The sequence below is a fragment of the Rhea pennata genome, chromosome 4 (genome assembly GCF_028389875.1).
Source record: "Rhea pennata isolate bPtePen1 chromosome 4, bPtePen1.pri, whole genome shotgun sequence".
Lineage (NCBI taxonomy): Eukaryota > Metazoa > Chordata > Aves > Rheiformes > Rheidae > Rhea > Rhea pennata.
The window spans coordinates 69268465-69280734 of record NC_084666.1 but is presented as its reverse complement, the minus strand read 5'-3'; the positions used below and the strand labels follow the sequence as shown (position 1 = coordinate 69280734).

The 12270-nt window shown below is 37.4% G+C and overlaps 1 protein-coding gene across 2 annotated transcripts in view; it reads left to right on the top strand.

The window, feature by feature from the left end:
- Positions 1–12270, top strand: part of GRID2 (glutamate ionotropic receptor delta type subunit 2) — a 692796-nt gene that overhangs the window by 471105 nt on the left and 209421 nt on the right. For both annotated transcript variants that reach the window (XM_062575022.1, XM_062575021.1), the window contains 2 exons: positions 4259–4432; positions 9878–10039. In XM_062575022.1, coding sequence (XP_062431006.1) covers positions 4259–4432; positions 9878–10039 — 336 coding nt within the window. The remainder of the gene's footprint in view (positions 1–4258; positions 4433–9877; positions 10040–12270) is intronic.

The window sequence follows — 12270 nt, the reverse complement described above, 5'->3', positions numbered from 1 at the left end:
ATGACTCTTAAATCACAAGTGTGCATCAAGCTTTAGTGGAACTGAGGAAGAGACACTTGTATGCTCTTCATCAGTTTTCTATCTTTGCTCTTTTTCAATGAAAGAAATGTCCTTTTTTATTTTAAATCCATGTCCAACTTGAGTGTTTAGCTTTGTTAAAATGTTCAGGGTCATCTTATTATGCCCAAGGCTGTTGCCGGGTTTCTGTTGCTGTTGTTTACTCAAGGGTAGCCGAAAGTACTTACCACCACCTATGGCTACCATACATGAAATGAAAATATTAATGGCACTGTACAAAGGACTGGTTGGATTTCATCTGCTATAATGTGCAGAAGTATAACCAGCTGTAAAATTGGAACAGGTGCACAGTAAAGCTGATTCAATGAGAAGAAACTGAAAAGTTTGGCTTGGTTAGCCTCTGAAAACAAAAGCGGAAAGGGGATATGCTTTCTGTTCGTAAATGCATACGGTGTGTGAATAAACACGTCGTTGTTGAGGGCTGGAGGACAAGGTTGGCACAAGAGCAGATGAGCTGAAACTGCCCATAAATAAATTGAGGGTGAAAGTCAGCAGAAGGTTTCTAATTACCAGAGGCATGAGAGCCTGGAATGGAAAAACTCCTTTAAGGAGAGAAATGCAAAACAGGAAAAGATTGGCTTATGAAAAAGATCCAGTGACAAGTTTGCCTGTTATAGAACAGGAGCAGACTTGGAAGGACCCACATGGCTGCCTCAAAGCCTCTACTCTGAAGTACTGCTTTCCGATGAGTGCCCGTTTTTCCTTGGAGAAGACTACTCCTTAGCTGAAGCATTTAGCTTGTCCCATTTTGTTTAGGCCCGGTGCACTTCACTGAAGAAGAGTATGGAGCACAGCTGCGCATTAAACACAGGCAGCTTGGTCAGGTCCCAAAATCATAACTCAATTTCAGGAGCTCATACAATCCTCCATTTTCATGTGGATGATTGGTGAGTGATAATGTTAGAGGTTTGTTTGGACCCTTATGTTTTCAAATGATGACTGCAGATCAAGTGTGAAACTGTGCCCTCTTTGGTATAAGCCTCCCTATCAGCTAGGCTAATAAGCTGCCAGCGGTGATGTTCTGGCAGGTGCAAAAAGCCAGTGGACAGAGGGACTCAGCACCTGGGGCTGTCTCAACCCTACTTTCTTCCAAACTCTTTTGGATTTTTTCCCTGTGATGAATAGCCACAAGTCACCAACTTGCTTATCTTAAAATAACCGGATTTGGCTGAATGACAACGTATACTAGGTCTCCAGTATATTGTCTGGTTTCCCATTGCAGTCTGTGCCTGATAAGTAGAGTCAATGATCTTTGGTTTCCTTTTTCCAATTCATCTCTAAGCAGCTATTCATTTAAAATCACAGTCCTTTCCTTATTTACTTGCCTACTAGGATGAAATGGACATCTAATTTTATCTTTATTCCATGTGAAATAGTACAGCAACCTCTTATCCTAGCCCCAGATCAACAAAAGTAAGGTTTGGGACTGTATATTGAACTTCTAATTAAATTCTAATTAAAAAACAAACAAACAAACAAAAAACCCACTAAAGGTATACAGGTGCCAGATTAGTTCAACTTGGCCTACTTTCTCCTTTTTTTTTATTTTTATATTTTTTTTTTTGACATTTGGTGCTTGTATAACAGATCATCTGCCATCCTTACATCACTATTCTGTATCCTCCTTTGAAGTGCAAATGCAAATAGTTTTCTCTCATACAATAGTTGCTTTATATAGTTTTCTTAAGTCAGATCCAAAATTCAAGAATGAGAGATGATATTGGAGAGATTATATAAAAGGCTCTTTGCTCAGTGCCAAGTACTAAAACACAGCAAAGAAATATACAGCAAATTACTAAAGCTGAGTTTTTGTTTGCATGGTATTGCTTTGTAGTTAACTTGAAATCTTTATATGTGGTATAATCAGTGTAAGTCTTAGCATTTAAAAGAATAGCTATCATTAGTCAGTTGATAGCTATCCCTCCTAGGTGTCACAGGTAAATCTCTTGGATTCTGTTTGGATTCTATTATTAGTTTCCAGATGATGTATAAAAATAGGTGGTGGAACCTAAAGGTTAAAATGAGGACTGTCTAATTAACATTCACAAAAATGGTGAATATAGGGAAAAATATGATTTTGAGACAGAAAAGATAAATGTTTGAATAGCTAGAAGTCATATTCTCTTCTAAAATGATATTTAGCTGTGTAATATGGCCATGTAGGTATCAGTTTCTACATTATTACAACTAATCTAATAGCTTTTCTGTTACAGTTTGGGCACAATGTATAATGAAAACCATATGAACTTTTTGTAAACACTCTAAGAAGGGGTATAGTTGAAAATCAAGATAAGATTCTTGAACTCTCCCTTCTGATTATATTGAAAGTATTAAAAAAAAAATGCATTTTGCTAAAACAGCAGTTTCTTTTTTACCTTACAGCTAGTGAAATGATACAGACTAAATGAAAAGACAGAATCTTAAGCTCAGAGAAACCATTATCTATGGTACATTAAGGATTAATCGACCAGAAATGCAAGATATTACACTGGACACAGCTGATACTATGTGTTATTTTTGTTTGCAGAAAAATCTATATTTCATGAAGAACATTAATAACAGATGAATTCAAAAACTATGGCACATATAAAGAAGAATAAAATGGTTTTATTGTAGTCAAGAGAGTTGAAGTTAAAATTCTTAAGTCATGAATTTATCTTCAGCACCTTGAAGGAAGTAAATAAGTAGCAATATGACAAACTAGTTACTTCAGAATAATTTGTTTAAAGCATAACTGAAGCTCCACAGAAGCCAGGATTGCTGGGATGTTGTCTTAACATTTAAAAATCTACGTTTTCAAAAATCTTGGTGATTATTTCACAAGGAAAATTTTCCAGTTGGAGCTCAAATCTGTCTCCTTATGTCTCCTAAATTCTCGGTCATAAGTGTAGATTAGGCAGCTTCAGGCAAAAAAATGATGACATTTAGTTACAGGCACAACAGTGCAGATGTGCTACATCCCTTCAAAAAAGAGAAGCTAAAAATACACAAATGAGAATCAGAAACATTCAATAAGCATTGGTTGACTGCAAGAGTATTTTAAATGCAAGCTGCTAATGGAAGCTCTTCAAGCGCCTCCCTTCTTGGGGAAAATATCCCAATTTAATTATCTGGATTGTTTGGGGGCATCAGGAACATTCATCTAATCTGATTAAGACAGATTTCAAACAAACAGTTCAGTATGATAGAAAATGTGTTCTAGTTGTAGAGACTGAGGGGTTTTGTAGGTTATTTCCCTTGCTTCGCAGAAAAACTGCCAGCTGAACCTGTTTGGACCCTCAAAAAAAGTTCACGTTTATCTAAAGGTCAAGTTTTTATGTGAAGGTTGGAGTCAGTGGCTATTGCTTGTGAGCTCACGCTTCTCCCCATCTAAATTGAGGATCACATCTTTCAAAGCTGTAAAAAGCCCTGTTGCCTGACGAGCTGCCAGAATTTAGAATACATAAAGAACTGTTTTTCTGATTTCTTTAACTTGCCTTAAAAATTAATCTTTAAGCTTAATGTTTTACATATTAATATATTTAGTTATTTTTTCTTTAAAGTGTCCATAGAGCTGAGTGTTCAGCTGTATGTCTTAATAGGTACCCTATGGAGTAAAAGATTGGTTTTAACTTAGAGCTTGCTGTAAACAAGCACGCACCCACCTAGAAGGCTTTAATGCATTTTTCTTTGCCCTTTTGGTAAATGATGTTCGCTAACTTGCACGTTGTTTATAGGTTCTTGGTCTTGTTTCCAGGAAATGAACACTTAAGGCCTGAATAATTGCCTGTGCCTTCACAGCTCCTAACTAATGCTACACTTAGAAATACATCATGCTATGACTTCCTACTGATTTACGTATTATCTGCCAAGAATGCTGTGAAAGGCTTTTAAGTAAAAGATCAAAGGTAAAAGGAGAGGGAGAGAAAAATCCAAATAGAACAACCGAACCCAGTTAGGTCTATGAGGATTTTGTAAAGTTTGGGCACGGTATACTTAAAACGTGTTTAATTATAAGTGTGGTAGGTCAGTCATTTTAATGAGCATGTATCTGTTGTCTTTGAGACTGTGACAGAGCTGAGCAATAGCTGTGTAGCAGTCACGTGTCTCCTGGTCCTCTCGGTTTATTTTTCATTTATAATTTCATGGTAACACTTCTGCATTTTAACTTTTCTGCATATTCTCTCCGTTTTTCTTACAGGAAATAAATGATGTGGACGTGCAGGAGCTGGTGAGGAGGTCAATTGGAAGGCTAACAATTATTCGACAGACGTTTCCAGTCCCCCAAAACATAAGTCAGCGCTGTTTCCGTGGCAACCACAGAATATCTTCATCACTCTGTGATCCAAAGGACCCTTTCTCCCAGAGCATGGAGGTAGTTTACATACCAAGATATTCCCACCTGTGAACTGTCTTTCTAGATGAGCTCAAGGTTTTTCGCTAGAGGCTTAGTGCAATTTAATGTTTATTTTTCATGTCCTTTCTGACATGTAGTTTAATGGTTCATGATGAAACTGGGAAAATACTCGGGTGGGGGGGCGAGAGTGGGTCTGATGGGTGAGAACGGCTCGCCTGTTACACAGCTACTGAAGAAAAGCTGAAAAACACACATGAGGCCCAAATAGCAGGGTAATAGTTTTGCTGTCCTGTTAAATTTTACTTTTTGTTACTTCCTCGTGAAGATGTTCTTCCCCATAGCCGATGCCTTACGAATTGCACGCTGGGCTTCTCTAAGCCACAGATGTGTTGACAACTGGGAAGCCATTCGGAGAGGCACCCACGTCGCCTTTTTCAAACTCCCTGTGTGAGGAACATTTTTAGGGATGTTAATTACAAATTTCACTGACCTCCTGGCACCGGCTTGTAACAGTCAACATATTACATCTTGTCAATGAGATACACACAAAAGTATGTACAGACTTTCAAAGAGAGCAGAAGTCATGCATTTCTATGTTCTTTCCATATTTCCGATCTTCCATGGATAGAAATTGCTGAAACTGCTTTAGTGATTTTTGTGTGTACGTCTGTATGTGTCTGTGTGAAATGGACGCTTTTGACATCTTGCCGCATCTTCATACTTGTTTAATTTTCTCTTTCCTTTCCTGTCTTTCTTGCCTTCAAATGACTAGCCTGGGTGCTGGTGGGGTTTGCAAAATGAAAACAAATTCAGAGAAGGAACTCTAGCAATTAAAAGTGCTAAAGAGTTTTCCAGTGTCTCTTGTTTCAAAAAATCAAGTGAAAGCAGAATTTCATTGGAAAGACATTCAAAGACAAAGCAAAAGTGAACTAAAAGCTAAATACTTATTTATGGGTCGGCCTTATCATCACTGTAGGAAAGTTGAATCAAACCAGATATCTTAAGCCGGGCCCAGATTCACAATTAAGCCCTAATAGCCTTACTACTGTATGAAATCAGCAGCAAATCATGGTAGCTGTCCCACCGAGTTTACGTATCTTTTTCTAGACTTCTCTCTCTCTTATATGTCTAATTAGGTTTAGTCATGGCTAAGCTGTGGCAAATTGGGAATGTGAAATTGGCTTAAAATATCGATTTTACTCTGGTTCTTTGGTGTGGTTGTATATTGACTTACAGAAAGAGAAGTGTGTTGGCGGTGGTGCCAAAGGAGCATGCCTGGAAGTCTTCGGGATCTTGTAATGCCAAAAGAAGGGAGCGAGAGAAAACAAGGGGAGAGAAATAGAAAGATGTTAAAGAATGTCCATACTTGATTAAAATGAAACACATGTAAGGGGAAGAAGAAGCAAGAGAAGCGTGGGTGGGCTTGCCGTGTTTCAGGTTAGCTGTTAAGGATTGCTGGCTTGCTAATTGCTCGCAAAGCAGCAAGCAGACAACTATCGACGATGCAAAAAACCTTCAGCCATAGCGCTTTGCGCTGTGATCCTATTAGTGCTCTAAAAATAAACAGGGTTGTGCGAGGTCAGTAAACGCATAGACTATCTCTAGGGACTACTTAGGAACTGGGACAAATGTTTAGGTTGCACAGCACTGCTGGGGCGGCGTGGTCCCTAGAGGGAACTTTGTTCGGCTATGGATAATATGTTCAAACTGAGGGTGTGATTATATGCAACCACTAGATACTGCAAAAAGCAGTTTTCCTGAACAGAGTTACTAACTAGAGAGCATGGAAAACAAGCATTCTGTATTAATGAGAGGCTTCATGTTTTAATTTATTTTCATTTAAACCTGACTGAACTGACTCCAGAGGGGAAAAAACCTTCTAGAAGTCAAACCATTTTGTAGAACAGCTTGTTTCCTAAAAATTGGTGAACTCCACTGAACGTGTTAGGCGGACTGTATGCCTTAACCTAAGTTTCTTGATCAAACTATTACTTGGATAGCTGTAATCTTCCCATTGAAAGCTTTCAAAATTTTTTCAGTACAACAAAATGATGGAAGTTTGGTTGGTTTAGCTGCTCTGCAACATGGAGTTGCTGTGCTTTCTCTTTCCTCAAGAAAACTACACTTCATTAGTAGCAGAATGAGACAATACTAAATAATGAAAGGCAGAAAAAGTCTGTTGCAACTTCCCCTGTGTCTTCACTTGATGCACAGACCTTAGAGCAGCTGTGGGGTTTGTTCGCTGTTTCTTTGTTCTTTCCGACGATATTATAAATTAACTTCTATTCCAGTGGGAAGTTGGAACAGTTTATAAATTGAAAACCTGAATAGTTGTTTTTTTTTTTTTTTTTTTTTTTTTTTTTTTTTTTTTTTTTTTTTTTTTTTTTAATGCTATCGAAGTGTGACTGATCAGAAATAGTCTCTGGAAATTATAAGGGTAGATTTTTTGAAGTTTTTTTTTTTCTAAGTTACTCCCCCTAAAGGCTATGTGAATAATTGATTTTTTTCAGCATCTTAATTAAAACACTAGAAAAGATTTTGGTGGAGATCTGTCATTGTGTCTATAGAATTGTTCTCGCCAAAACAACCTCTATCACTTTGGAGGCCCTTCTCAAAAGGCAAAGGAAGTAAAAAGCTGGATTAACTTTTCCTGCTTTTACTGTTTTTACTGCTATTATCCTTTAGGCTAAAAACTCAATGTACTAGTCAAATTATACAGAAAATAAGTATAATTAATTCATATTAATCACATGTGCTTAATCTGATTACTAAATATCTTGCTTCAGATTTCTTTAACAAAAATTAATAAAGTTAATTTATCTTAATTTAGGTTAACGTTAGTTAATATCTAAAGTTAATGTTGCATCTACAAGGCATGTTCAGTTATATACTGCTTGTTAATGCAAGTGTCTGGCCATTAGTTTGAGACACCTGGAATAAACAGAATATCAGTAACTGATACCAGGCAAGGCATTAAATGTCTTGGTAAACTTAGGCGGGAAATGAACAAAAGTGTAAAGTAACTTTAAACTGCAGCCCTGCTGTGTATTGGGACAATTATTAATGAAGCACACTTCTGGCAATGGAAGGGAAGGGCGATTTTCAGAAGCAGAAATTAATTGCAGTGTCTTTATCATTGTATTATCAGTGATTGATTGCTGTTAATGTTGAGCTGAACTATTAGTAAAGGAATATAAATGCTTAATAATTGCTGAACTCTGTACTCTTGAGCTCTGTTAATACTTGATGAAGGCCCAGCTGTATTACTCTTAGATTAGTAAGTGCATTCTTCCTTATGACCTGTGACAACAGTTTTCTGTTCGTGGGATATTAAGTTACGGAAGCTACCTTGAGAGCAATGTCATTTTGTTGGGAAATGATGACTTGGCATCTGTAGCCTTTTATGTACCAATTTAGTCTCATTAGTGACCTTATTGTCTGTGCTCTCTAGGGGCTTTTTTTTTTTTTTTTTTTTGAAGGTTTGTGTAAAATGAGCTTGCATCACAGTATTGTCATAATTCCTTCTCTCCCCCCAAAACAAATGTCCCTCTGATGCGGACTTCTCCGGGAAAATACAGTGTTAGCTGAATTCTTTGTAGGTTTAGGGACTACATAGATAGATCAAACAAATTATTTTTCAAGTGCTGCATTAATCTGAACCCTGGTACTCAATCCATGCTTCTAATCCTGTCATTCACAGTGATTTCTGGCCTATGCCCTTGCAAGAAATAAATTAGTTCCTGTGTTAAACAACAGAATTTTCAAAGGAAAATATTCAGAACTACTGGACTTGGGGAAAAAGCTTGAGTAAGAATAAAGAGCAGTATTTCAGAAAAAGAAAAGTGCAGGATCATTGTCACTCAAAGAAAAAGAAGAATAAGGATCAGAAACTTTGTGTGCTTATTGTACTCACCATACAGAGTTATAGCAGCAGTAGGGAAAATCCCAGGCGTTTATTATTATTTATGAAAGAAGCAGACCATTAGATTTCTTTAAGTAAAATGTAGGAGGCAAAATGCCTGAGGAAGTTCTGGCAAGGTAGGGAGACAGATGAACTCTTTCCTGGATGTTAGTGAGCAAAGAAATCTGTCACAGAAGCTTTCTGTGAGAATTGTACAGAGCAGATTGCAGATGACATAGTCAAAGCCAGCATAAAAGTTTACATAAGAAAATCAAAATATAAAATACAGCATGTATTATAGGGAGTAATTGGGCAGGAAGAGACGCTATTCTGTTTTTGAAGGTGATGTGTGGATTTACAGATCAGCGTTTCAGACTCTTCAGAATTACTCTGCTCCTGGCCTCTCCCTGCTCCCAGTTACTGCAGGATTTTCCCAGTCTTTGGATGTTTTCAAGAGGCAGAATGGGGGCATTCTCCCTAAAGCTGGCGTAATTTCTTATTATAGACATTCTTTTAAAGTTTTTAGTAATCCATCTTTATAGAGAAATCCTTGCTACGCAGAGCTTGCTAGAGCAGTTAACATATTCCACAAATCTGCGTCTTTTGGCAAGTCTATGACTGATGGACAGAAAAAAACCCAACAACCCTGCCTCAATTAGCAAATTGCTGCCTGCTAATTTGTTTTCAGGGGCTAGAAATGCTCATAGCCCCCTCACACTACAGCTGAGGAAACTGAGTTTACCTTGATAACTGCAAGCCCTATGGCTTCAAATGACTGGTAGGTTATCTAAAAACAATATTCCTAAAGGTCCTTCTCATTTATGAATGTTATTTTATTTTCCTTTCTTGAGTTCAACTCTCTTTTCATTAATTTTAAACTAGAACTTCCTATTGCTGTATGTGTGTAAATGTGCCCACATGAAGCATAGACGTATGTATGTAGCAGGGATGTAACAGGCATTTCCAGATGCTTTGACAGGAAACATTGTCAGCTTCATAGTCAACATGGAACTGCACACCAAAAAAGATTTGCCAGGTCAGACTTTGTACCAAAGGTTGCCCTGGTGGGCGTCAGCTGCAAAAATGGGGAACAAAAACCATGTTCTAGTGATTTGTGTTTAAATTTCAGAGTTTTGATTTTTCGAAAGAGCAAACGTTCTTTTTATGTGAAGTGCACTCAGACAGAATTTGATGATGTCTGAATGTCTGGTGACTGAAAAGTAGAAAATTCCTTGCAACCTTTTAAAATTTAAAAGAAAGCCAGTCTAAGCTCACAAGTTGGGCTTTAAATCCTGGAAGTGGAACAGTGCCAGTGATTGGACTGTCTGTACTTCACATGTGTAATTTGCCCTTACAAATTGAATGTAGTGTTACAGCCCCTAGCTGCTGTTACTACCAGAGCCAAAGAAACGACTTTTTGACTCTTAGAGTTTCTTCTTATTACCAACTAATCTGTGTAACTATCAGCAGGTTAGGTGTGAGACAAAACATACGATAAATTCTTGCTACTGGCAGGAGACCACAAGTAATATACTAACGCTCCCATTTTAATATCCTTGCAGATTTCAAACCTGTATATATATGACACTGTCCTCCTGTTGGCAAATGCCTTTCACAAGAAGCTAGAAGACAGGAAGTGGCACAGCATGGCCAGTTTGACCTGCATCAGAAAGAATTCAAAACCGTGGCAAGGAGGACGATCCATGCTGGACACCATCAAGAAGGTACCTTTTTCCTGTATTTCATCTGTGATTTCTGAGTTAGTTGCATTAGATGGTATTTCCTGTTGAGATCTGAACTATTTTTGCCAGTACCAGCAGTGTCCATTCAAAGCAGTGGTTTTGATATATTTAGAATTTCTGAGTGAAAACAGTCTTTAATTATTTTTATTTTTATCCCATGTCATAATGAGCATATTTGCAGATAATTAATTAGGTCCATTTATTATCACATTAGCAGAAATTTCAGTACAAATAATATCACATGGGAAAAGTATCACACTTTAAGGAGGTAAAGCAGAGAATCTTTTTTCTGTAGTAATTTATTCTATAAACAGATCATTGTTCAATGTAAGAAAAAAAGATTGGACAATTGTACCTAGCTGATATTTTGTCAAATGTGTTGTTGCACTGCTGTCAACATTTATGTAAGGATAATAGAAATGAGAGTAAGGAAAGCTATATTAAGTGATCCAGTCCATATCCTGCCATTGGAAAACTGTTCCCTGTGGTAGACTGTTTTGTTTAATGCTGAGCTTGATAGATGGAGCACTCACTACTTCCCTGTGAATATTATTTCATACCTTAACCATGCTTGCTCATGCTCAAGTAGTTTTTCCTCCTCTTCAGGATTTAATGATATTTTTACAAGTTATTCCCCTTCTTTCATGATGTTTACAGCTGCCACATACTTAGAGACAATTATTACAGCCTTCCAGGTCAGTATTTAGTCAAAATATGCATAGCTTGATAGTTTACCTATCTCCTCATGAATTATTCCATTTGGTCCATTCAGTATCCTTATGTTGATGTCTCTCATAAAACTGCCTTCTCATTTGTCTTAATGTGCTTTCTGGTAAAGTATACTTGTATTTAAAGCTCTGCCTGAGTATGCATTGTAAATACAAAAAGACGTGGTAGTTTTTTTTTTTTTTTTAAGAAGTGCTTTATTTAAGACTTTCATTAAAAGAACATAAAAATAATTTAAAGTACAATGTTTCAAGAAGTTGCTGTTCTGTGTTAGGCCTTTAACTACACTAGAAATGATGCAGGCAAGATGTAAGGACTTCAATGGCTCCTTTGAATGCTGTTCATTTTTTTCCCAGTCTTGGGACCAAGCTGCATTAGCTCCAGCAGAGCAGCTCAAGACTTTCTCCAAAAGCTGTCCCCAGTTTCCATTTCTAATATTGTGCGACTGCAGGGCAAATCTAGGACACATTTCTTATTTCAGTGCAGGATATGGATTTCAGCAACTTTAAAGTGTATTGTGCTTAACCTATCAGAGCAACTTCCAATGCACATTTTCTAGTCCCGTATAATTCAGGCTATATTAAGCCAAGGCTGATTCTGGGACTTTCTTATCAAATTGCCTTTTGTAAACACTATTGCATACTTTTCTGTTAATAAACTAAAGGCTATTCCTGCTTAAATCCAAGTGGAGCTGCCTGAGCTGGAAAAGTCAGAATGCCTACTTCCACATTAGAATTAGAGTTTCTTTTCTGAGCTGGAGGTTTCAAGCAAATTCCGTTAGCCCTGCTGACATCTCTAAATTTAGGTTTGAAGCACTCCACCATGAAATGGACCGCTGACTATTTTTCGTCGTAAACATTTAAGGAACGTTTGTGGATGGGCGACTGATCCTGTTCTCCTCAGAGCATCCTTTACACTGCTGCTTACCACCGTCTTGTTGTCTTGTGTCTCAACCATAGAGTTTATTGCATTCTTTGCACATCATCCTAGCTAGCATATGCAGTTTATCTTCTTGTGTTTCCCACCTTCTAAGGTGGTATAAATTAATAAAAGAAACTCCTCTTGTGACCATTCACAGAAGAGCTGTGCAGTGTTGAAGATTAATTTGGCAATGCTTTATCCTGAAATGTGAAGAGAGCCAAGACAACCAAGAAACTGGTTGGCATTCAAGAAGGCAGGAGCACATGAAACTTGCAGAGCTTCAAATGTTTCTTGAAATAACAAAATACCTATCTGAATCATCTTCTACTGTCCTTCGTTATTTTTCATTGTTGAACACTAGGTCATTATTTTTACAAATGACTCCAAAAGTTGTTTTTCTATGTGAATTCAGCTGATTGGACACGGCCTAAAAATCCTTCCAAGACCACTAATGTTAATAAAAATTAATATCTGTTCCTATCCATTCTGGACCTGAATAATTAAATTCATCAGGAAATGCAGTCAAACTAATGAATTTGGCCGGCTTCAGCAATTAGTTCTAAATT